General features: G+C 41.7%; 1 protein-coding gene across 4 annotated transcripts in view; it reads left to right on the top strand.

Annotated features, from left to right (window-relative positions):
- DCLK1 (doublecortin like kinase 1) overlaps positions 1–27,394 on the top strand; it is a 203,352-nt gene that overhangs the window by 172,185 nt on the left and 3,773 nt on the right. For 3 of the 4 annotated variants that reach the window (XM_083437123.1, XM_083437122.1, XM_083437125.1), the window contains 5 exons: positions 1,730–1,863; positions 2,358–2,435; positions 3,369–3,465; positions 4,744–4,824; positions 6,148–6,261. In XM_083437123.1, coding sequence (XP_083293249.1) covers positions 1,730–1,863; positions 2,358–2,435; positions 3,369–3,465; positions 4,744–4,824; positions 6,148–6,261 — 504 coding nt within the window. Of the gene's footprint in view, positions 1–1,729; positions 1,864–2,357; positions 2,436–3,368; positions 3,466–4,743; positions 4,825–6,147; positions 6,262–17,001; positions 17,076–27,394 lie in introns of all 4 variants that reach the window. The other variant, XM_083437124.1, reaches the window with a different exon arrangement.

Raw genomic sequence — 27,394 nt, 5'->3', positions numbered from 1 at the left:
AGTTATGTATATATTTTAAAAAATGCATCTCTGGATTTTTTTTTAGTTAAAAAAATCCTGGTGAAATGATAAATTGGTTAAATTGATTCAACAAACTTAATGTTTTAAGTGCCTGAACACTTTGCAAAATAACTTCCCCTGCCCTGCCCCACAATAGAAACAATGAAAAAAATATGCCTGGAGTTGTTTATTAAAAATAAATGTTGTATTCTGCCTAGTGTAAATTCAGACACTGAGGTAGCTCTGCATTCTATGTCCTAGTCACAAAGTCTTTACAAAACCTAGTGCACAATCCCTAATTAAAAATGTCATTGAAAAATAATTTATTGCTGCCACTTCAGCAAACACTTTCTTAAAGATTCATAAACCAGATGTGCCTAGCAACTCACATTTTTAATAATAGAGCAATTCCATTTTTAAATATCCTCCTTCCCTGCCCATATTCATCCTGGCTTTGTCACAGCCAGTGTGTGCTGAAAATTTCTGTTTGCTGCTCCTTTTCGAAGACAAAATCCCGGTTTCATGAGCTCACTGAAACCCAATTGAAGGGGGGGAATAGGCCTCTGAATGCAAAACATATTCTCAAAATATGTGTTTGATGCTACGGTGTGTTTCTATTGCCATGCAATTTACGTGTAGTTTGCATTTCTCTTGCAATAGGCTTTGGTGGCTGCCTAGCTCACAATTTAGGGACGCGGGTGGCGCTGTAGGTTAAAGCCTCAGCGCCTAGGGCTTGCCGATCGAAAGGTCGGCGGTTCGAATCCCCGCGGCGGGGTGCGCTCCCATTGTTTGGTCCCAGCGCCTGCCAACCTAGCAGTTCGAAAGCACTCTCGGGTGCAAGTAGATAAATAGGGACCACTTACTAGCGGGAAGGTAAACGGCGTTTCCGTGTGCTGCGCTGGCTCGCCAGATGCAGCTTGTCACGCTGGCCACGTGACCCGGAAGTGTCTTCGGACAGCGCTGGCCCTTGGCCTCTTTGAGTGAGATGGGCGCACAACCCTAGAGTCTGTCAAGACTGGCCCGTACGGGCAGGGGTACCTTTACCTTACCTTTAGCTCACAATTTAAAGGGTAAAGAAGTGTTGTAGAGAATCTGAGATAGGAGGCAATTTTATTAATAAAAACAAATTCCCTCTGTGGTCAATGGCCACTGAAATGTAGAATAATGGATCTGGAGGTGTCTAATGGCATGAAGTCCAATACTCAGCCAAAAGCAGATATCCTTAAGTAGTAGGAAGAAACCTGCTTGGCCTATACTTCATTCTCAGCCATGGACAATTTCTGATAGAAAAGTGATGACCAAGCTGGAAGTGACCTTCGAAGATCCTTCTTCCTCATGGAGTGAACTAAACTATCCTATCTGCTCTTATTAAATTAATTTTAATTATGAATACTGGAGGACTATACCACCTGCATGGCAATAGATTGTCTCTATAGGAACTCCAGCAACCTGTCTTACATCCCTACAGTAAGGATACTGTGCTGTTTGTTCAGTTTAAAGCTTCTGGCTACTGTTTCATGTTTATTAAGTGCAAGCTAAGTTCACTCCAACCCCTTTATCACTCTCTGTTCACCTCTGGCTCTAGCCTCCCCACATCTGCTGTGTTCAGGCATGCTTGGGGATGGGGGCCTTCACTGCCACAAGCACAATGGAATAGAAGATTGACTGTTAAGGGAAAGGGAGATTCCTGCTAGAGGGAACACACTAAATCAGAAGACTGTTTGTTTAGGTTTATGAGCACCAAGATGGAAGCAAGTCACTGAAGCTGGGAGATTTTGGACTGGCCACTATCGTTGACGGACCTCTTTACACCGTCTGTGGGACACCTACTTATGTAGCTCCAGAAATCATTGCAGAAACTGGGTAAGATGGTTTGTAACACATTTGGTATGAACAATTAAATGTATTAGTAATTTGTAAATTAAATCTTGAGAAGAACATCTTGAGAAGATTAGGTCCAAGGCAACAATCAAACATTTATCAAGTTCCTAAGGTAGTATTAATGATAGTTGCTGATTACTGCTGTTTACAATCTCTCTTCCTTCATTTTATATCCTGTTTCACTTAGTACCTGGTGTGCAGAGCGACTGTCATCTAGTGAAAAAGATCCATATTCTTCTCGTGAATAGTGCATGTCCATTTGAATATAAATCACACTGTATTTGAATTTTAATATTTTAGATTTAATTCTTGCACTTCACTTTCCAAAATGCCATGTAAAATATAGCTATTACTAAGACAACGGCGTGTAATTTAATGATGGTCTTTGCCATGGTATCATTTTCTCTTTGCTTTTATTTTGCACTATTGATCACACGTTCTTTATAATATTAATCATAATCTCTTGTCACTTGTAGATATGGCCTGAAGGTGGACATCTGGGCAGCTGGTGTGATTACTTACATCCTGCTGTGTGGTTTCCCTCCATTCCGTGGGTATGGGCAATGCTGTTCTGTTCCCCTTTTAACAATGCACTTCTGTGCTATTGGAAACCCAAATGTTTTTTCTCTCTGGGTATAATGCTAGCTAAAAGGGACGCGAGTGGCGCTGTGGGTTAAAGCCTCAGTGCCTAGGGCTTGCTGATCGTAAGGTCGGCGCTTCGAATCCCCGTGGCGGGGTGCGCTCCCGCTGTTCGGTCCCACTGCCTGCCAACCTAGCAGTTTGAAAGCACTCTCGGGTGCAAGTAGATAAATAGGGACCGCTTACTAGCGGGAAGGTAAACGGCGTTTCCGTGTGCGGCTCTGGCTCGCCAGAGCAGCGATGTCACGCTGGCCACGTGACCCGGAAGTGTCTTCGGACAGTGCTGGCCCCCGGCCTCTTTGAGTGAGATGGGCGCACAACCCTAGAGTCTGTCAAGACTGGCCCGTACGGGCAGGGGTACCTTTACCTTTTAATAATGCTAGCTGCTCTCCCCATCCTTCTCCTCCCCCGCTGTGTGAGGCAATGTAATCTACCTAAACAGTATCATGATAGGTGAGATGATGATATCATAGGTTTATTTTTATTTATGCAATTCATTGCCGGTAAAAAACAAATGAAATAAAAATGATGTTCTTCACAGAATTTAAATATTATGCCCTTTTAGAATGGTATAAAATGTATATCAAATATATGTTTACTAAAAGTAGAAGTGCAGAGCCTTGCAATTTTCAGATATAGTCTGATGAATTAACAAAAGCAACTGTTTCTTAGGAGCTTTCTTTCTTTCACATTTTGAATACATGCTGTTTGGTAGACTCTGCAAAATGGGAGAAACACATTTTTCCTCAAGCGCTGGGCTTGAAGAGCAGAGTCTTGCTGTTTCATGTATTTACTTTATCTTTTTCCATGTGGTGGAAACTTAACACTTTTGTTTCCTTACCGTGTAGAAGTGGAGAAGATCAGGAAGTCCTTTTTGATCAGATTCTGATGGGACAAGTAGACTTTCCATCTCCCTACTGGGATAATGTTTCTGACTCTGCAAAGGTAAATTGTGCTGCTTTGCTTTTTCCATATCTTACTGACAGCTCTCTTTACAAGCCTTCTCAGGGAGCCTATTGTAAAGTTTCAACTGGTGCAGATCAAAAAGTTTTAGCTAGTGCAGATGAAGATGCTAACCCAATGTGCTGCAGAAAGGAATGGAAAATAAAACTGCCGATATCATAATGCTGTTTTGCATGTTCAGGCCCAGAGACCTCCCCCCTAAATAATTTTCACACATGACTCAAATTTTAGTTTTGGTTTTTGGCAGAATTTAGGCCACAACTTTATTGATTACAGAAGGTGAGTGGTTGTATAGGTTCTGGTTCGACTAGTTCCCTGCACACCTGGGAAGGTGAAAAGCCGGGTGCAGACACTGTTCACCACCCAGATGCCCTCCTGGACTCAGGCACGGGCACAACCCTCTCTCAGGGGTTGACCAAACCATTTGAGTCCCTGGATTCCTTTAATGGAATACCCTTCACACAGGGATGGTGAGACCACTCTCCCATCCCTATCACCTGAACCAGAGCCTATCCGCAACTTACAAGTTGTGACGATTTGCTACGCGGCAGGCGAAACCCAAATGGCAACAGCCAATCAGCCAAGTGGGGAAATTCCTGCCGTGCCCCTGCCCCAATGACAGACAACACACGACGGCATAGCAAGGTCAAAGCCCAATGCCTTAAAAATAGGGAGAGGTGGGCGGGTGTTCCGAATGCATGAGCCAAAAGAGGAAGCTCTGGGTCACGTGCATAGGTATAAATAGGTCCTGCAATCCATTTGGACTGCGCTCCATTGGTCAAATTGAACCCAACATCGAGGGACCTACCAATCGGGTGTTGTGGCTGACCAATCAAACCCACCCACAACACAGGGGGTCAGTCTCCAGGTCTCACCGCAACACGTGCCCTCTTTAGGGAGGACACAATATACAAATCTATGGTGCAGCCGCATTTGGAATACTGTGTACACCTCACCTCAAAAAGGGTATTGTAGACTTGGAAAACATTCAGAAAATGCCAACCAAAATGATTGAGGGAAAAGACTGACTCCCCTATGAAGAAAGGTTTCAGTATTTGCAATGTTTTAGTTTAGAGAAAAGGCAAGTGAGAGGTAGCATGATAGTAGTTTATAGCATTATGCATGGCATGGAGAAAATGTCCTCCCCTGTCTCCTAGCATTAGAACCCAACAAAGCTGAATATTGAAATATATAGGACAGGTAAAAGGAGTGCTTCTTCATACAGCATATAGTTAAACTATGGAACTTTCCATTTCACAGGAACTTATTACTATGATGCTACAGGTAGATATAGACCAGCGATTTTCAGCTTTGCAAGTCCTCGAACACCCATGGGTTAATGTAAGTAAATCTAATGGCTAACAGCTTTATTTTAACATTACTATCTTTTTTTTTAAAAAAATCATTTGCTTGTGAAGTCTTTTGAATTGCTGTTTTAGAAATATGACACATGCCACAAGTAGCTGCCAACCTAGCAGTTCGAAAGCACACCAGTCCAAGTAGATAAATAGGTACCGCTGCGGCAGGAAGGTAAACAGTGTTTCTGTGCACTCTGGTTTCCGTCACGGTGTTCTGTTGTGCCAGGAGCAGTTTAGTCATGCTGGCCACATAAAGCGGAAAGCTGTCTGTGGACAAACACCAGCTCCCTCAGCCTGAAAGGGAGATGAGTGCCGCAACCCCATAGTCGCCTTTGACTGGACTTAACCATCCAGGGGTCCTTTACCTTTTACTTTACACCTAGGGTTTTATACAACAAAGTTGTCCCATTAGCACAAGGACCTCCCCTCCCTCTTTCCCCACTTGCCCCCCAAACCATTTACCACCCCCCAAAAAGCTAGAAATGTGCTTTATGACCCTTAACCAGTTCAGTGCATCAGTACCCTATTGTTTAGCATAGGACACACACACTTCTTCGGATTACAAAATAGGATGTTACTCCTATGTTGCAGAGATACTGGCACAAAGCTTTAAGTATTAAGATGCTGGTCAGTTGTTGATGTACATATGTCCAAAATACCTGAAAGAGTGGGGCAAATCTATTTTAAAGGGCTTTTTTTAAGACTTCAGCCATTATTTACAAGAATATGAGTCTATGTTTCATATGGCACATTGAGGGGGAAGGGGGAATATTACTGACTTGTGGATGACCAAAAGTATACAACCCATTTGTAAGAGTGACTGTGGCAATACACCATAAGCAATCTGTCTTTGTATTCTGTTTATTCATTACACATACCCTGAAATTATTCTTTTCGGGGGATTCTCCAGAACTATTTTAATAGGTCATGGAAGTACCCAGCAAGTTGGTCTTTTAAGGCCTTACTCCTAGGCCAACTCTAGTCTATGTAGACTGTTATTGTGTCAACTTCAGGCATGTTGAATTAGCCAACTGGGTAATCATGAATACCATACAAAACTAGAATGGTGTAACAATTGGCAACCTTCAGCATATAACTTCATGATATTAGAAAGTTAATCAGCTGCCTCCAAGCACTTTTAGATCTTGTAAATTGCAGATTCCCAAATAAAACAGTTAAAACTAATAGGTCCTAATAATTAATATATTGTTAAATACAATATGGTAGTGGTCTAGAACATGTCTCCTGAATTGTTCTTCAGCTCCTCGTGGATCATAATTCACAAATGCTTGTTTTCGCTTTGCAGGATGATGGCCTTCCAGAGAATGAGCATCAGTTGTCTGTAGCTGGAAAGATCAAAAAGCATTTCAACACAGGCCCCAAGCCCAACAGCACAGCTGCTGGCGTTTCCGTTATAGCAGTAAGCATCTGCAATACAATGCTTAACTTTTCTCCCTCAGCGTCTGTATATTGGGTCTGTGCTGAGGAGATGGCACCCAAAACTCAGCAGATAGTTATGCCTTTAATGCAGTATAAAATAAAACTTCAATTATCCCATCTTCTTCCAATTTCTTCATCTTGAGAGCCATATCATCACCCAAGGATATTAGGCAGCACACTCTATCCTATATATTTCTGAAAATCAGTCCCTCAATGGAGAAAATCCAATGTGCATTCACAAATGTGGCATTTAAGATTGTGATCATTTACTTTAAATTTGTTTCATGGATTGGACTGTTATAATACTTACCTGTAGCAAGAGCAAAAAACCCCGATTCGAAGCAGGAATTCCTTACACCAAGCACATAGAAATCATTAAGTGTCAAGAAATACAACTGCTTCTGGAGTAGAAATTTTTGCCTACACCAACTGACACTGAAATACTGCATGGATTAGCAATATGCAGCCCACTGCATTGGCTCCTAAAGCCCTGCATGCTGTGGCATGTATACAGCTGATCCATGGAGCATTCCATATGCATAATTGGCAGCCGTACAATGTCTGCACCCCCAAAACTCAAGATACTGATACTGGAATGCCTAATATGGTTTTAGGACTAGGCCCTAATTTTTCCATCACAGTCTGATAGAATTATAGAAGCGTTTTAATAACCTAAATGAATCTCTCATTTTTTTAAAGACACCCAAGAGAAGAAACTTCCATTTTCCATTGTAAGATACAAATCTATGTGCCCATAGATTTTATTCAGTGTACATATCACTCTTTGGACACAAGCTGGCTAGCTGCTTCCCTCCAGACAGGAATCAAACTGGCTGGAGATTTAAACAGAACTCCGTACAAAGCTTCTTTGTAGCACACATGGTTTGTTGTTTTGGTTTTTTGCAATTCTCTGCAGAAGCCCTGTTAAAATCTCATAATAGCACAGATGAAAATGTACCAGGCTTCCTTGCTTCCTCTTCTTCCAACCATAAATACAGAAAGGCCAACAGTAGCTAACAGGGTTATCATTTATCTATTTCCCAGAAACATGCACAGAAGTCATTGGGTTTCCATAAATTAATATCACTGAGCGGTCACTGGGTTTGTTTGTTTTTTAACATGCCCATCTTCTTTCTTTATGTCTGCTTGTGCTTTTTAAGCTTCCTTTCATAAATGTGCCTACTAATCATGCTCCAGAAAGAGCCATCAGAATGATGCATCGAACATAATAACCATTAACCATATCAGATTAATTGACATTTGTTCCCAGCTTGGATAAAGTGCAGGTGGAGCCCCTTTTCGTGTAGCTCTCCCACTTTCACGGTTTTGGGGAGTTTTTTTTGGCTTGGCCCTTTTGGGGTGGATTTTAAGTCGGCATGAATTAAATTCAGCTCGTTTGGCTCAGCCCATCTTTTCTGGATGCTTGCTCCAGAGTTATTCGGTTTTGCAAGTGTTTGACCTTCCCCTCATCGCCTCCCACCCCACCAATGATTTTATTTCTTTAGCTGTTAAAATTGAATAAATAATCCCTGCCTCAAAAATGGAAGGTAATCTTTCCCTCATGCTTTCCTTAGGTTTGGTCACTGTTTTTATTCATCTCATTGGCTAAAAATACAGTCAGCATTTGCTTTTTTTAAATGTTCCATTAAAACCAAAGCGACAGTAGCTGTTTCCCACAACTAAAACATCCCATTATGTGCATTTGTCATATGAAATATCAGGTATGTTCTCAACTGCCCAGCTGAAAAGCTTTTCAATTGGGCTGCCAGCACGCTTGTCCATGAGAAGCACTTGCTCAGGTCCTCTACACGAGGGATTTCATAGCTTTTCAAAAGCTCTTTCAAAATGCTTTGCCAGCTCCTTTTTCACCCATCCTTCGCCGCCTTTATTATGCTTATGTTTATTTTTTGTTTAATTTGCACCAATTGCACTGGAAACTGATTGCTTTCAGTAGTTTTGGTATTTTAATTGAGGAAAGACACCACAGTGCAGCTTCTCACCGAAAACCAAAAATGGCATAGAAATAGAATGACATGCGGATCTTTGTTTTGGTTTTTAGCGCTATATTATCTGAATATTGGCACCCTGTCTGTTTAGTACTGGAGATTGGCGTTTTCCTGCTAGTAATTCACCACTGTGATTTTTCATGAATGTGCACACAAGCCTGGCCACTTCATCTAACTTTCCCAAAAATGCAGAGAACAAATTTCCACCATGCATATATAAATGTGTGCTTGTTTGCTTCTTTAAAAATATTTACGATTCCCCGTGTAATAGTAGAATTTGCAACAAAATAAAATACGGAATAACACACACCATAAATAAAACAGAGTGTTAAAAGTGACCTGGTACAATCAACATTCCAGAAATGCTTGCAGAAATAAGAAAGGTTTTCACAGCACACTGTGTGCTTTGCCTCCTCTGGGAGAGTATTTCATAATATAGGGGGTCCTTCATGGAATGCTCTCTTCTGAATAGAGAGAGATTTGATTTCTGTGGTGTGAGGCACCTCTAAAAGCTAACAGGCAAGATAATGCTAATAAACCCACACGTTCCAGTGCACAGTCTCAGCAGCAATAAAATCAGAGTTGCCTGCAACTCAAAAGTAAGTCCCATTGAGGTCTAACTACAGGCATGCTGCCTAAATCCAGTTTTTGCAAGGCCAGCTGCTCAAATTAAAATGCAGTGGAAGATAAGCTTTAAATCAATTATAAGATAGCATTTGGTATAATTCTTAGCTTAGATACTCTACAAGTGCCAGAATTTAGTGTTAAGAAATCTTAATTGACTCCCTTTTTTGTTAAAATAGTTTGAATGTACAGTAAACATGAGTGGATGAATACAGCATGCAAATGCTTACAAGGTTTGTGTACGTGTGTGTCCAATTTAGCCTTACAGGCATTGGCTTCAAGGAAGATTACTGAAAGTGGTGATGTCCCAGACTTAGATGGCTTATAAATGGGGAAACCAGGAAGGTTTGTGAAGCTCAGCAGCAACTGAATGTGATTACAGGGAAGGGCTGTAGCTTACATTGGATCATCCTTGTGTGCTGGATCCATATGTAGCACAGAACCCACCTCTCCTCTTATTGAAAGGAGGGCTCCTCTTGAAGCCAGTTGAGGCTGGTCCAGCCTTTTCTTCTTACTCATGCAGTCAAGGGCGTGGCCCAGGCTTTCAGATTCCAGTGTTGCCCTTGGAGAGCTCAGCAAGGAGGCAGATGATGGAGACAAAACTAGAATTAGTAGGATTTGATATTGGCTTTGGCACCTCCTACTGTTGGTCTTCCTGCCTTCAACCCTATCAGTCCCAATGGGCATCAGCCAGCACTGCTTGCAGTGAACCAGAATGAATAAGCTAGAAGTGAACAGGTGTTCACAATGAAGGATATTAGTTGCAGTGTTTAAATCTGCCTTTCCTTGTGGCTTTAGTAAAGACACATTTTGATCATGCCTCTCAATTCCGCCTTGAAGAACAAGAAGCATTTTGCCCAGTGAGGGTTACTCATTGAAAATGAGAGGTAATTGACATTTCTTGCAAAGTGGTGGTAGTCACGTATCTCTTGTACCCATTCGCCAGGGTTAATGAACCAGGGGGCATCTAGATGTAACTGGATTACAACTCCCATCATCCCTGATCAATGGCTGGGGAGAGCTGGTGGGAGCTGGAGTCCAGCAAACTCTGAAGGACCACAGGTTCCCAATCTTTACCATTTGCCATTTGAAACGTTGAAAGAAAGAAAGGGCAATGAAGTCTGATGATAACGTGTGGTGTTAATATGTAGGGCACTTAGCTTTTTCGTGCAAATAAATGTTTGGTATCAGTGGTAGTTTTACAATGCATTTTTAAATGATGCTGCACTTTTGTCTGCTTCCGTAAGTTGTGTTGAATTGGTTTTACTGTAGTGATTTCCTAATTTGTTGTGTTGTAGCAAGCCCTGGGATCGTATGATGAAGGTCTGGTTAGAAAATCTCCTAAAATATGTTGCCAAATAGTGTCTTTCAGACCTGAGAAGTATGAATTTTGTAAAAGAGGCCTGCAGCCACGGCAGTGCTAAGCTTTTGTTATTGATAGCGTTACGTAAAACAAACATATAGTATTCTCTCTGCGGGTTGTAGTTGTGATTTTATAGCTACACAAGAGAGTAAGCTATGTCAATGAATGCTCCTTTCTTCTCTATGTTGTTTACCCTCCTAAGCCTGAAAAAAATGCTTTTAAAAATACAAGTAATTGCTTCAGGATTATAAATAGGCTTTCTATCAACTTGTCACTGTTTTCTTTGAGTGTTTCAAACTAGTGGCTTCACTGCTGCCTGCCAGAGTCTCTGTTCACTGAGGAGAGCTGACAGTTATGGCTTAACTGAATACAGATGTCTTGAAGAAGTTGTGGTAAAATGGTGTTGCCCCACAGATTTGACTAGCAACACTTTTCCATTTCCAAATTAATACACACAAGTGATTTTTAATTTTTAAATAGATAAACACACAATTTAATGTACTGGCCAAGTATAATTCAATTTGAGTTAAAGTTTTGAGTGCTAACATGTTGAGTCTGTGTGTGTGTGTGTGTGTGTGTGTGTGTGTTGTCATCCTTGAGTAAGCAGAAGAAAATAAGCTAATGATAACATTCTGCTTAGTTTTACAAAGCTCCTAAGTTTAGCCATGGAAGCAAATCTCAGCTTGAGGTTTGCAAGAGGCATATAGTGGTACTGAGGGAGAAAGGTAAAAGTAGGATGAAAAAAATGGCGTCCTGCCTGGAAAATTACTCTGATTGCAGACTGATTCAGTAAAATTGGAAGTATGAGGGGAGTAGAGCTTCAAATGTATTACCAGGAACACCAAATAAAATGTAAATGCCATTTTGACAGTGGCTAATTGGAAAGGCCGAACTCTCTGCAGAGCATGAGCTGCAAACTGCATGAATTTGTCTTTCCATATTTAAGTTGCATCATGCTACTATGAATCACCCCTCTCAAAAAAAAAAAAACAACCCCTGTTGTTTGACTAAGACTGAAGTCCTTAGTCAAACAACAGGTTTTTGCCAGTGTGGTGTAGTGGTTAAGAGTGGTAGACTCGCAATCTGGTGAACCAGGTCCCCGCTCCTCCACATGCAGCTGCTGGGTGACCTTGGGCTAGTCACACTTCTTTGAAGTCTCTCAGCCTCACTCACCTCACAGAGTGTTTGTGGTGGGGGAGGAAGGGAAAGGAGATTGTTAGCCGCTTTAAGACTCCTTCAGGTAGTGATAAAGCAGGATATCAAATCCAAATTCTTCTTCTTCTTCTTCCTATGTATACTTATTTGAACTTGGGGGTATTTCCTTCTTGGTAAAGATACACATGCTTGCTCCATAGGACCTACTACATTAGACATACTTAAATCCCATTGCAAGAGCCCCTGGTGGAAACACCGAGGAAGTTCTGCCAGTTCTAGGCCCAGAGATGCCAAGAATTGGAAGCCCCAGGAACCATACCTTGTACTTCAGCTAGCCACAAATTTCCAGCCTGAGCTGAAATGATTAGAGGGTTAGGGAAAGCCAATGGACAGGGTGGGCCTAGTCACCTCCAAGAGCCTCCTCAGATAACCCTTCAACCTGTTTCTACATGTGCTGGCTCGCCACACAAGGCAACAGTGCAAAGATCCAAGAATTCTTAGTTCCCTGGCAGCCTCTGATATGTGCAGATCTTCATAAATTGGGCATGTCCTTCTCTTACTCTAGGAATGTTTTTACACATACACATACTCCCATGGTACATCAGTTAGTATGACATGAATGAGGAAGCCTTTTAGTGTGTAGACCTCTAAGAGCATCAGAAGAACCTGCAGGATCAGACCAAAGGTCCATGTCGTTCAGCATCCTCTTCTCTCTGTGGTCAACCAGATGCCCATGGGAAGCCCACAAACAGAACCTAAGGGCAAACAGCTGTGATTTCGAGCACTGATATTGAGAGAACTGCCACCTCTGATACCGAGGGCAGTGCATATCTATCATGGGTAGTAGTCAATGATTGACTTATGCTCCATGGTTTAAAGCTATCCAAGTTGATGCCTATCACTGGCTCTTGTGAGAGTTCTGTGTGGCTTGAGGCAAGTATGTTTAGGAGAAGGCTCGGATGCTATAGAATCATAGAATTGTAGAGTGGGAAGGGACCCTGGGGGCTCATATAGTCCAACTTCTGGCAATGCAGGAATCCTAGCTAAAGCATCCATGGCAGATGGCCATCCAACCTCTTCTTCAAAACCTCCAAGGAAGGAGAGTCCAACAACATCCTAGGGAGTCTGTTCCACTGTCAGAAAGCTTCTGCTCTCAGAAAGTTATTCCTGTTGTTTAATTGGACTCTCCTTTCTTGTGCTTGAAGCCATTGGTTTGGGTCCTAGCCTCCAGAGCAGGAGAAAACAAGCTTGTTCCCTCTTCCATGTGGCAGCCCTTGAGATATTTGAAGATGGCTATCATCTCTCTTCTCAGTCTCTTTTCAAGGCTAAACATACCCAGCTCCTTCAACCGTTCCTCATAAGGCTTGGTTTCCAGACCCTTAATCATCCTGGTTGCCCTCCTCTGCACATGTTCCATCTTGTTAACATCCTCTTAAATTGTGGACACAGTACTCCAGGTGTGGTCTGACCAAGGCAGAGTGGGTTCTATTGCTATTCCTTCCCTTGACTGTGACACTCTACTTCTGTTGATGCAGCCTAGAAGAGCATTAGCTTGTTTTGCTGCTGTGTCACCCTTTTCCCTCATCTTAAGCTATGAGTCAGTCTTAAAATATACCAATGCAGAAACAACTTAGTAGCTTCAGTAAAGTTTCTTGCGTTTAAGTGAGGCATGTCTGAAGCCTTAATGAGTTGTTAGCGCAGCTGTCAGCAAGTGAATAATTTTTAGTGGACTAATTATTTGTCTCTTAACTGATTAATTCATCACATTTAAATAGTTTACATGTTACAGAAACCTCAAAGGTTGCTCTCTTTCTTTCTTTTCTGAGATATTGTAGCCCAAAGTAACATACAAGCAAGGACTAAGACTCATTCATTCATTCTTGGAAAGAAAGGCTACCTTTAATATTTCTTTCCTATTGCCAAAACCAACATGGTCTCCAAAATGAGCACACACATCCCCTGAGCCCCTGCTGATTTAAATTAACCCTCTCTAGTTAATTAGCCAAACAAGCTGGAGTTGATTAATTCACCCATTAAAGCTTACAATCCTTCATTCTCAAAATGAAATCAATGTGTTTCAAGAACCATTTATTTTGGAGCTTTCTAACGTTTACATCAGCCTGCAGGCACTTAAGCCAGTGCACACATGAAAGCCAGCCTCAGCAGTCCACACAGTCCATCCCAGCTAAGGATAGGGGAGGAATCTGACTCAGTTTACACTTAAAGCTGAATCAAGCATATCCACGTATTCTGTGCAAAACAATGTAAGAACCAAAACACAGCCATCCTATGAAATTCACACTTATCCAGACTTTGCAATCTGGTTATCCAGCCAAAGAATGTTTACCAAAAAAATGCATGATTTGGGGGAAAGTGTGGATAAAAAGGAATATATTAGTGAAAATAATGTCCCAGCATGCATTATATTGGGAGAAATTGCTTGCACAAAGGGTACATTAGTCAAAACAGCAGACAAAAATGTGTTTATTAGGAGAAATATGCACTGAAATGTTGAAGTGTTTTCCTGAGAACTGCAGTGAAATGAAACTGCAGCTTCCACCTCTGTTCCCAAAAGAACAGTCCCATCTAGAGAATTGTGCAGAGAATGATACTGTGCATATTAGTGATGGGCAAAGAGTACAAGCCTTTACCCTGAGAATCAGGGGGACCCTTTGAGTGTTTCTTTTCACCACCCAAAAATTGCTAACTGGCCCAGCGCCTGCGATGACCTCTGCAAAAGGTGGGGGACCCTCATTTTTCGGATTAGGTTGATGCCATATGTGGTGGGTGGCTCCCTTCTCCTACTAGGACAGAAGTAAGTAAAGCTATGCTGACAGCATCATGTGTTGCCAGGATTCACGAGGGCATGGTCACCAATGACAAAAGGCACTGTAAGCCTAATTTACAAACTTCTATCAGAGGAGGAGCCAGGGATCACCCCAGTTTTCAAGAGATTAGATCTTCCCCCTTCCCCAACGCAAGCTATAATTGATTGATTGATTGATTGATTATTATTACTATTTTACCCCAGGGGTAAAGTGCAAGCAGAATTGAGAGACTGGCCCTAGCAGGCTGCTTGCAAGAACTTAAGCAGTTGTGTCTGCATGGTGGTGGTATTTAGTGCAGATAGTTTCCTCTTTTGATTTTCATCAGGGTTTGGCAGGGCATCCCAAACTCTTCAGAGCTTTGGGCATTGGCTTCCTGCTTCTTTCTGGAGTGTTGGCTCCACTTCCTCTGTCTTTATGGCAGACCAAGGAAGCCCCTGCTCATCAGGGAGACAAGGTAGAGAACCCCACCTGTTCCTTTTATCTCTGCCTTCCTCTTTATTTTTCATGACTTCTTCTGAGGCCTGCAAGTAATCTTGGAAGGTTGAACCTTCTTACCAGCTTTACTCAGGTGCACTCTCTCCGAGATGATTACTTGAGAGCAAGTACAGTGGTACCTTGGGTTAAGTACTTAATTCATTCCGGAGGTCCATTCTTAACCTGAAACTGTTCTTAACCTGAAGCACCGCTTTAGCTAATGGGGCCTCCTGCTGCCGCTGTGCCGTTGGAGCATGATTTCTGTTCTCATCCTGAAGCAAAGTTCTTAACCCAAGGTACTATTTCTGGGTTAGTGGAGTCTGTAACCTGAAGCGGATGTAACCCGAGGTACCACTGTAGATCGTTTGGCAGCTTAAAACAGCCTTCAGCAACTAGTCGGACTCAAGGATATTGTAGTCCAAAACGCATGGAAGTCTCCAGACAAGCAAAGGCTGGCTTAGAAATCACACACACACACACCCCCAGTGTCTCTAATTGTGGATGGATCTACAGGACTTCCTTGTGTTTCACTGGCCATTTGCCTTAAATTTCTCTGTGCAAATATATTTCCATGGGTTCAGCTGAGAGCGATAAAATGGGGGGGGGGGAGGCAGCTTGTAGGTGCACCACTCATTAGAAGCTGGGGTCAGCATGGAGAACAAGCTGTCATTTAGGTGTCACTTTTCAAATTTTATTTGGTTTTCAGCTTTCCTCCAGGTCCTATTTGCAATCTGTTCCTTTAGCCTATTTTATTTAAAGTAACAGCAGCACTGTATTTAGCAAATAGAGAAAAGGGTTGTGTATGTGAGAGAGAGAGATGTATGGTCAAATGTGCCTCCCCATTACAATAATTCAGAAATTCAAATAGTAATGCAATATTTTGATTTGAAACCCCCTGGAAGGTTGGCTATTGTGTCTGGCAAGTGCATCACACAAGTGTGCCAGTAGGTGGCAATCATAGATCAGTCTAGGATATAACGCACGCATAATAAGGGCCTCATATTTTCAGCAGGAAATGTTCAATCATTTTGGATGTTTTAAAATATTTTGCATAAGACTAAGCACGGGTTAATGAAACAAAATAAACAAAGCAACATATTAATTTATGCCTTGTGTGGATTCAGAGTCAGGGTGTGTGCTTCAATAAGTAAGAATCTGGAAATGTTTCAAACTGCCTCTTGTAATATGAATTCTAAACATTCAGCATTATGTCACCACATTATACGTCTAATGAGGGAAACAAAAATAAATATAGATTTAATAGATTCCCATGTAACAATTCTAGCATTATAGCATTCTCCAGTATTAAACTGCACAGTGTGCCTTTATCTCTCTCTCTGAAGGACTAAAACAACACTTAATTACCTGTTAAGTAGTGACCCACCTACGTGTCAATTCGCTGTGGAAAAGTTAGAAAAATAACACCTCTGTTTTTTTTGCTAACCCAGCCTCCGTACAATTGAAGAAATAAATGGAACATGTGCTCCCCCCCACCCACTACACATGTACCAATATACTTCGCCCTACAAAAATATTAAATTAAGCTTACAACTTGGATTTCAGTACAAGTTAGTAAAGATTTTACAGTGCAACCATTTATTTACTCCTTTTGCCTCATGTGTACGGTACAGGAATATACAGTTATTCAGGACTCCTGAGTATCCCTTGTCTACAAGATATTTAAAAAAAAAAAAAAACCAAAAACCTGACATACAAAGATTGATGGGAATGTCAAAATGTGTTTCTTTTATCTTTGCACATTTCGACAAATATGAAGAAGCATAACTTGATCATTGTGTAGTCTGGTCTCTTCTGGTGCAAGGAATGGCTACGATTTGCTATTTTTTTTTATAAAAAAGCAACAACACCACACACCCTTTGCCATCAAACAGGGGGTGGGGAGAGGGATATATACGTATGTGAAACCCAAGGGGCAGCCTACTTTTGTTGCTATATAAACGGACTAATTGTCAGAAGTTGAAATAAATGCATTCTCCTATCTCAATTTAGTCTTAAGTCAGCCAGGTAGATTTTTTAGGGCTAATTTCTTTCTTTTTCCCCCCTTTCATTTATTTATTTTTTCATTTTCTTATTTTCCCATTTCCAGTGCATAGATTTTTGTTTTATTTATTTTTTAAAAGGATGTTAGAGTACTATCTTGTGAAAGTGAACATTAAATATGCACTAAGTAAGGGACAGTGTTGGTCTGGAGGTCTTAATGCTCTAGCACAATGTCGACCCACTGAGTTGCCCCGTTTTTCTCTGCTCAGCTGGACCACGGTTTTACCATCAAGAGATCAGGTTCTTTGGACTACTACCAACAACCAGGAATGTATTGGATAAGGTATGAGATGGTACAGCTCCAACAGTCAGTGTTTCCATGGCAACGTGCTGGCAGTCTCCATTAACCAGTTCCTTCAGTGGATAAACATTTTATATTTTATTTTTAATTCGTTATCCAGTCCATATGCTGCTTTTATCAGTTTCATTTTAACCTTTGATTGAGATGCCACACCCCCTCATTCCCCTTCCTCACCCCATTATTCACACTGACATTGCAAGCTTTTTCTTCATTGCACATGCTCAGTATTCAAGTTATCCCTATAGTTAAAAGGACAGTGTATACAGAAAAAAATAAAATAAAATGGATATGCTCAAGTGATGTTTTCTTTCACATTTATGGTTTTAAGGCATCTACTGTCCTGTGCTCCCTTCTGTTTTAGACCCACGATATGGCAACAGGACACCAGTACCTACGTGTATAGATTTATATTCCTTTTCTCTATGAGATGTGAAATTATATACTGTCATTTTAAATCCCTCCCACCCACCCCCAACCACTACCTTTGCCTTATAGATTGAACAATGCATTGACATAACATAGTATTTAGAAGCTTTCCCCCCAGTTCAACGAAATAAAATGCATTGTATATGTGCTGGTAAGCTTGTGTTTTAAAGTATGCACATTTTGTTATACTTTTTTTTAAACAACAGATTAAAAAAAAGAGTATATTGCATGGATCCCCCTCCTCTTCGGTACTATCCTGTGATGCACAAAGTTGATAGGATTGTGATTATGTCTATGGAGAATGGGGTAGTTACTTGCGATGTGTTTTCTTTTTAAAACGTCTAATCTTGCTACAGAAACAGATGCTATGCCTTTCCTAAATTAATCACTTCTTCATCTATCCAGCGGCTGTTTATTAGATTTTAATATTTATATTCCTCAGGTCTGCTTGTGATTTTTATTTTATTTTTATTTTTTTAAGATGCAGCGGCGGATTGCCAGAGGATTGTCAAATGCATTTTACCTCAAAAGACTAGGATTTCAAAACTGTATATTACACACACACGTGTGTGTGTGTGTGTGTGTGTGTGTGTGTGCAATTTTACCTTCATTATCATAATGGTGGCAGCAGTCATCGCAAGCATTTACAGTGCATTCAGTATCCCCCCCTTTCTGGAATTTAACTAAAATGCATGGATCAAAGTGCAGCAGACCAGGCAAGAAGAAATAGTTTTCTCTCGATATATATATACAGATGTTGTTTCTTAAATAATCATCAGAGTGGGTGCTTTGCAGTAGAGGAGATGCTCAGTGGTCTTCCATTCCATTGATGTAAGCCATTCCATTGATGTTTAAAATGGCATATTTGTTTAAGTATTCTAAGCCTTTGATCAGTATTTTAACTTTCCCAATGGACAATGTTAGAAACAAATAATGCACATTTTTCTGACGACCCAAGACTAACAAATGTTCACATGTTTGCAAGGAACTGCTGCTAATACCAGATAAAATTATTAGGTATATACCAGCATTGTCTATGCAGGCTACTGCTATGACATCCTAATATAACCATCGAAATGTCTTCGTATTATATGGACAGATTTACCTCTAGTTTATAGTATGAAGGACAGCAAGGTTGAATTTTTGCATGAAGTCGAAGAGTAAATGAAGCTTTAATAAGGCATCGGTATAAGCTCATTTTAAGAGTGGATAAAATTTTGGAAAGATTCTAGTACTTAAGAAGGTAGGAGCTATATTAATGCAACATTTTACCCATAGGATTCTGGAAGACATAACTGTGCAAATACACAAAGGCAAATACACATTCTGCTTTGGATTATTCAAACATACATATGTACATGCATACAAATATATATTAAGCACCAGGGAATATATGTTAAACAGGACATGGTAAAATTACAGCACACGACTGTGATAGCTGCTTTTCAAGCAGTGCAACCAAAACATTGTCCATCTGTAAAATGGGCAAAGTGCTTGATAGTTAATATTAAAAAATTGTTGTTGACATCCTGCTATAAGGACCCTTTAAGTTCCAAACATAACCCACTTTACAGTCCAGTGACCCTCTTTGGGTGCAAAATATTTCCTGCCTGAAGGGCCTCCCCCTATTTATTTTGAGTGGCTCTCGCTGTTCAAATGGTTATCCGTGCCAGAGGGAAGTAGATATATGCAGCAGAATATATACACATCTACTGCTTGGAAGGTCAAAATCAAAGCTAAACCGCACAGCTAGAAATGCTCTCTTGGGATTACACCAGAATACAGGTGGAGGAATTAAAAATTCCCTATTCTTCATAGATGTTGTAGACTAGCATACACCCCCCCAAGGGATAATGGGATTTGTATTCCATAATACATGGAGAGCACTACATTGGCTATCCCTAGCTAACGTCCTCCTCCTGCCTCTGTGTGCTTGATTTCTATGGGTAGAGAGGGTTATTGTTGTTGTTTTTCAGTGTGGAGAGAATTTAAACATGGTATGTCAATCTAAACTGATGCAATGTTGGGAGAGCCATACCATGTGTTTTTAACACTTTATCAGATGTGGAAATGATTTTCTGCTGGGACACCCAATTGCCCTTTTCAGGATGCAGAAAGATAAAAGTAAGAAAGCTTAAACACGAAGAAAAATAAGAGAGACAACGAAGGGAAAACATTGTCCTCTTGAGAGAAAGAACTGACAGGGTTTTTGTAACCCTTCACATTTCCATTGTAGTTCCCACACCTCACTGAGCAAGTTATATCAATATTTAACCAGCCTTGAACAGCCTTACTCTTAACATATTTAACATCTGAGTTTTAAAAAACACCTTGACCTGGTTCCGATAGCCTCCTTCTAGTGATTTGATTTTGGTGGACAAGAATAAGAGCAGCAACTGCAGGCTAGCTGCGACTTTTCTCTAAGATTGGATAGCTTGCAGTATGTCCTGCTCACTGACCTTGCTTAAAGTCTAATGAACATAATATGGGAAGCAATGTATAGAAAGCTATCTCCATCCTGTAATGACAATGGCAGTTGCATTGATTAATTCATAATGAATCCTTCGTTGAGACTGCAAATGGTAATTACGGCAGATTCTTTTCATGGGAGCCAGAGTTGTTGAGTGGATGGCATGTGGCCTGTGAAATCCAAAAACAACTTGTTCAAATTACTACTACTACAACTAATAATAATAATAATAATCTGTACCCTGCCCATCCAACCAGGTTGCCCCAGCCACTCTGGACAGCTTCCAGCATTTACAAAAATATAATTAAACATTAAACAGTATTTTGGAGTTCCCCCATCACGTGTGAATAATGGCGACGGGGTTGGAGCTAAGTTGACTCAGGAAAGCGTATCATTTATACCAGCTTTCCCCGGCTTGCTGCCCTCCTTATGTTTTGGGCTACAGCTCATATCCATTCCATGGTATGGTTTGAAGGCACAAGAGGCCACCACTTCAGCAACCCAAATTTCTGTAGTTAAGTGCCTAGCTTAACTGGGCTCCTTTTTGGGGGGAGCAGGGGAGGGTGGGGATATAAGAATAAAATAATAACAACCGTTCCCCATATCCTTTCTAAATAAGAAGGTCCTACAGGGATGTGTTTCAGCAAAGGTATTCCATGGCTTTAGCTGCATTGCATTGCAAAAAAAGGGGTGGGGGTGGGATATTGCTGAGATCAACTTGGCCTGGCAGAGTGATGAAATGTGGAGCAGGTCGCCTAATGTTAATTAGCTGGGGAGTGCATATGAAGAAAGACAGTCCTGTAATTATGCAGGTCCCAGGTTGTCAAGAGCTTAAGGATACAGCACCTTTAATTGAGCTCTGAAGCTAATTAGTCAGTTCAAGCAGATGCTTTGCATGCAGGAGGTCCCAGGTTCAGTCTGCAGGTAGGACTGGGGGAAACTCCCTGTCTGGAATCCTCGAGAGCCACAGCCAGTGAGTTTAGACATTCCTGAGCCAGATGGACCAATGGCCTTGACTCAATATAAGGCAGCTTCTTATGTGGAAATAGTAGTATATACTCCTATGCAGCTGGAATTAAATATTAGACCAACAGGAGCTTCTGAGTTCTCTTCTAGGGCATCCCCACATAGAGGAAGTTTCCAAGGGGAATTTGCTAACCTTCAGACAAAAATATGTAACTTATCCCATAAGATCAACTTCTGTACCTGAGAACTTGAAAGTGGCCAAAGTAGTAACAATTTTTAAACAGGGATCCTGGGGAGATCCAGAAAAATACAAGCCAGTTATAGCTTGATATCTGTTCCAGGAAAACTAGTGGATAGAATTTTTTTAAAGACAGAATCATCAAGCATATAGAAGAACAAGTTTTGCTGACGAGGAACTGTTTCCCACAAGGGTAAGCCCTACCTAATCTTTTGGAGAGTGTCAACAAGCGTATGGGTAAGAGTTCTCCAGTAGACATTGCGTATTTAGACTTTCTAAAGTTTGCCAGGTTGTTCCTGCTCTGAGGGGCTGTAGAGGAGAAACCTGACGACTGCCTTATTCAAATATTACAGGATATTGCTGCATCTTCATATGATCCAAGGCAAAAGTGATCCAATGCAATTGGGTCAAGTTGGAACCTCTGACAGTTCTGGCTCACACTCTGCTAAGGCAGCAGTGGGCAGGTTTGGCCAAGTCGAAGTGATTTTATCAGCAAAGGAATGTAATAATAATGATTATGTATTTATTTATACTGCCACGTTTTCCCCTGATGGGACTCAATGCAGCTTACATATAAAAATGAGAAGCGCTAAAAGCATAGGAAAAACAATAATTTAAAAACAACTAAGCATTGTTAGGAGTAAAACAATATGAAACCTATAAAATCTATTAAAGCCATACAAATAATTACAATAAAAACAGAACGGCACCAGCTCTTTCATTAAAAGCTGTCCATTCCCAAAAGCATGTTGGAACGATAAAGTTTTCATTTACTGGTGGAGGGACAACAAGGAGGGAGTCAGTCTAGCTTCTCCATGGAGGGAGTTCCAGAGTCTGGGAGCAGCCACTGAGAAGGCCCTCTCCTGCATCCCCACCAAGTGTGCCCGTGAAGGTGGCAGGACCGAGAGAAGGGCCTAGATGACTCAGAATTTAGTGGTTCTTTGAGTCCTGTTCTGGCCTTTTTTTCAGCCAGAACTCACTGGAACTCAGTTCTGGCACCTCTCAGGTGGGCGCCATTGCCATTCTAAGAGAACGAGGGAGGAGGTCTGGCACCTCTTTTTCTAGAAAAATAGCACTGGTCCTGTTAGAGGAAAAGGTGGGGTATATTAATAATAATGTTAATAATAATAGAACTTACTAAAATATCACAAAGCAGTGAACAACATTGTGAGTTCTTCAGAACTCTTTTTCGGACAGAATGGTTTGCCAAACTGAGTTGTGGAGAGGGAGAAGAGACTCTCTATGATGTTCCAAAGTCTGCTTTATGTAACAGTCTTAAGACGGAGTCAGGAGTAGACAATGGAGTGGGATGGCAGCCCTTACCTGACCTCCCAGAAGATGGGTTGCTGCTGCTTACCAGGAGGAAGAGTGGAAGGAGCAAGGTGGCGCACTTGACAGAGGCATTACGATGCTCCTGCTGTCACCTCTGTACAGCATCAACCTCCCTATTACCTTGTCCCTCCCACTCTCCCTCTCACTAATCAGGAATGACGCCCTTGCCAGGAGGTCAGGTAAGCGCATAGCCACTCAACCCCGCCATCCGGTATCAGATGGAGTGCAAAAAGTGGCAGGGGGTGGGGAAGAAATATCAATTAAAAGAATATAATGCAAATATACCACAGTATGTTATAATAATAATCCCAAAGCATAAAAGACCCGCCACCATTTCAAAAAAGAATGAGCACTTAAAATTCACCCATAGCCAGGTCGTGTCCAAATGCCTGAAGAAAGAAATACAGTGGTACCTCGGGTTACATACGCTTCAGGTTACAGACTCCACTAACCCAGAAATATTACCTTGGGTTAAGAACTTTGTTTCAGGATGAGAACAGAAATCATGCAGCAGCAGCGCGGCAGCAGCGGGAGGCCCCATTAGCTAAAGTGGTGCTTCAGGTTAAGAACAGTTTCAGGTTAAGAACAGACCTCCGGAACGAATTAAGTACTTAACCCGAGGTACCACTGTACATCTTCTGGAGCCAAAAAAGATGGCAGTGTTGGTGAGAGAATAGTCTATAGTTGGAGGACAACCACAGAAAAGGACCACTAGGAATGTGGGCAATGTGCCTTATTCTGAGTCAAATCGTCGATTCGTCTAGCTCAGTATTGTCTACACTTCCCAGCCCTACCTAAAGATGCTAGGAATTAAACCTGCCTTTCCCCATTCTCTCATTGCCACCCACAAGGCATCTCTTGGGAGAGCTACTTGCACTTCACACAGGTCAGATGGACTCTGATGTTCCTCCTTTTAAAGATTCCAGCAGTGCTGATGGGTTATCGAATGCCAGGCAATTTGGAGATGCTACTCGGGTGGCTCTGTGGGTTAAACCACAGAGCCTAGGACTTGCTGGTCAGAAGGTTGGTGGTTCGAATCCCCGCGACGGGGTGAGCTCCCATTGCTTGGTCCCTGCTCCTGCCAACCTAGCCGTTCGAAAGCACGTCAAAGTGCAAGTAGATAAATAGGTACCACTCCGGCGGGAAGGTAAACAGTTTTTCCGTGCGCTGCTCTGGTTCACCAGAAGTGGCTTAATGCTGGCCACATGACCCGGAAGCTGTATGCCGGCTCCCTCGGCCAATAAAGCGAGATGAGCGGCGCAACACCAGAGTCAGCCACAGCTGGACCTAATGGTCAGGGGTCCCTTTACCTTTACCTTTACCTTGGCCATTGGATGCTAATGGAAGTGGAATAGAATGGTGTGATTGTGGGAGCTTTTAAAGTATTCTGAGCAAATGTTGCAACAGTACATAATATAGCCCTAGCTCAGCAAAGTGAACAGAAGATATCCAAAATGGCAAGCAAACTGTAAAGGCATCCTACAGAATTAAAGAGGGAGAGAGTGGCGGGGGAACCTTTCTTAGATTAATGCACGAACAGCTGCATATCTCGCTGGCACTGCCCTCACTGCAGCCCTGTAGCTAATATGAATAATGCATGCACTAAGAGGGAAAACATACGCCCGTATTCTTTTATTAATGAAACGAATATGTTTGTATGTGCATGGCTAGCAGTAAAACAAAAGCAACGGAAAGTGGGGGGGGGAGTCACCGTGCCCATAAAAAGTGAATATTTTCCCTCCAATGATTACTGAGCTAGTAGACAAATCATTATGCAACAGCTAAAATGTGCCAAGTATTTCACAGTTGCTACAATTGGGGGTAGAGGGTGTGTCTTCCAGAGCCAGGGCAATAGGCCAAGTTGTGGGGCTCCAATGAAAACTTTCAGAATGACGTTGGTTATGGCAAAGTCTACCGTGGCCAGCATAATGTGTGCATGGTGTTGCAGACCTTGGTGCTTCCTGAAGGATGCTTCAGAGTTCATTAGCACCAACCTGTTAAAGACAATCTGCTAATCAAATACGCAGTAGGTAGCTGCCTATCTATCCCCTGTAAGAATCATGCAATTTTACTAGGTTGCTACCAATACAGTGGTGCCTCACAAGACGAAAAGAATCCGTTCCGCGAGTCTTTTCGTCATGCGGTTTTTTCGTCTTGCGAAGCAAGCCCATTGACGGATTAGCGTTATTAGCGCTATTGGCACTTTAAGGGCTAAAAACGGCTTTTTAAGGCTTAAGGGATTAGCGGTTTTGCTGCTAAAATGCTTTTAGCAGCTTAGCGATTCAGAAAAAGGGGTTTTGGAGCAAAAAATAACCTCAAAATTTTTCGTCAATTTTCGTCTTGCGAAGCAAGCCCATAGGGAAATTCGTCTTGCGAAGCGCCTCTGCAGACGGAAAACCCTTTCGTCTTGCGGGTTTTCCGTCTTGCGAGGCATTCGTCTTACGGGGCACCACTGTATAGACTTTTCCCTTGGAACTCGGAATGCTACTTCCCTCCAGCTGAGAAATGTCATTCCCATCATAGTGTGCTCATGAACGCCTGAGGTTTGTTGGATTGTTCCAAACGCTTATATACAACAAGCCCACAATTTAGGCGCATTTAAACTTGTGCGCATAATGCACGTGACCTCTGAGAGGTGGTGTGGTTTGGGTACATGTAAGAGTTTGGAGGCTACACACATAGCACCTATCGTGCTATACTATAGGAAAGAGCCATAGCTCAGTTGCAGAGCACATGCATTGTATCCGGTAAGTCCCAGGCTCACTTCCTGGCGGCGATAGGCAGGGTTAGGATCTAACACTGGAGAGTGACTGTCAGTCAGTGTAGACTAGATGAGCTAGATGAATGAATGCTATGATTCAGTATAAGACAACTTCCTAACTTCGACAGACAGCTAGATACATCTGCAGAAGTCTGCATCTGTTTTTCTGCATGGCCCTACCTAGATCAGGGCAACTGACTTTAGTAAGGCTTGCAGAACACCGCTGGAGGCTAAATTGCAGCCTTCATATTTTAAATCAGACTTGAATACCAAGGGAAGAATTTCATCTTGAGTCTGGGATTAATATAAAAATTATGTGATGTGGGTCAAACCTTTAAATAAACGCCTTTGGAGCATAAAAAATACTTTAAAATGCAAATCTGTATGTCATTGAATGGTAATATATGCCATTCCCTCCATTGTTTTCGGAGAACTATATACTGTAAATGCTATATTTGTAACGTGAATATGATCTGGATTGTCTTCTGCTTCATATTAAAATATAATAATAAAGTTGGTTTTAAGGCCAAGCATCTCACGGGGCCTTGAAAACTGGTCGGACCTTTACCAAAGGATCAGCAGTAAACAAAGAACCTTTGGCAAACCATCGCAATTGAATTTTAGCATTCTTATTTAAAATTATTGCTGTTGTTTAAAACCCAAATATGATTTTTCCTCCACTTTGTATTACTGCTCTAAAGATTCTAACTATGAAACTATTAGTGGAACAATTCAGCCTAACTGAATCCATTTGCTATAGAAACCCTCTCGGTCTTCTGCCTTTATTACATCATTTTCAAGCCCTGATTGCATTATTTTAGAGCATGGATTGCTATAATGCTATTCTGCCCTAACCTGATGGATTTAGTTTTCATCTTGTTCTCAGAAATGCCCAGTCTATAAATATATCTCCGTTCTCTAACCAGGATTACAGTTAACTGGTAAATTTTCCAGAAGAAAAACAGTTCTGCACGTCCCAAGAGAAAATGATACATCCTTTGAAGTAGAATAACCTCTTGATTGCATTATTTTTTAAAAGAGCCCATCATGATAAAGAGAAGTCGTTCCAACATTTCCTACTTAACACTTGCATTCATTTGGTTTCTAGACAATCCGGTAGTTTTTAGCCTCCCTTGCTCCCAAGGGGATATATCTGCAGTTTAGAGGCCAAGTTTTTATCCTTTTGGCATGTGCAGTCAATTCACCGTAGACAGTTCCTCCCAAATCAACGAAACTTAGAGGCTCTCTGAAAATTAAGCACCATATTTATGCTTTGTGTTAAATTGGACAATTAATGCCAACTTGGAAGTCCCAGAAGCGGTGGGCAGCATCTAAGAAAACAGTTCCACAAGCACAAGCACATTGGGCTGCACAACTTCCACCTAAATCTCTTCTGGGTAGTTGGAGGAAGCCCCGGAATATATGGGGGGGGGGGAGGATTGGGGAGAGGGAGCCAAAATTATTTGTGCTAGAGGAACTGTTTAGTTGGATAAAGACACCCAAAATGTATTTGCGGAGTTGGTGGCAGTAAATGTGCATAGCTTTCAGGGTTCACTTGACACATCTCTTGCAGCTTTTCCTGTTCCCAAAGAGACAAACCACTTTGTCACTTTGTGAACATTGTTTTTCTCTTTAGCAATAGATCAAACCAATCTGCAGGATGGTTCTCCCCAAGCTAGGTTCTTTCTCCATGTACACCTCATACTGCTTCTGATTGTGTTGTTCTCGTTTTCATCTAAGGCAGCGGTTCTCAACCTGTGGGTCCCCAGATGTTGTTGGACTACAGCTCCCATCATCCCTGAGCTCTGGCCTTGCTAGCTAGAGGTGATGGGAGTTGTAGTTCAACAACATCTGGGGACCCACAGGTTGAGAAAGGCTGATCTAAGGATTAATAACAACAGGGCAGAGCACTGACTATTCTGCCCTTCATAGTTTAGGGGAAATCCGGCTTTGCATATGGATATATTTGGGAATATGCAATATAGACACAGATGTACATACTATAAATATAGGTAACACCAGCTCCCTGAACATGTAGAATAACATCTCTTCTTGCTAATGAGTCTGTGGTTGTTCTGTTCAGAAGTTGGCTTTCCTCTCCCTTTCTT

The sequence above is a fragment of the Podarcis tiliguerta genome, assembly GCF_965153285.1.
Source record: "Podarcis tiliguerta genome assembly, chromosome: 4".
Classification (NCBI taxonomy): Eukaryota; Metazoa; Chordata; class Lepidosauria; order Squamata; family Lacertidae; genus Podarcis; species Podarcis tiliguerta.
This window is presented reverse-complemented; position numbering and strand designations above follow the sequence as displayed.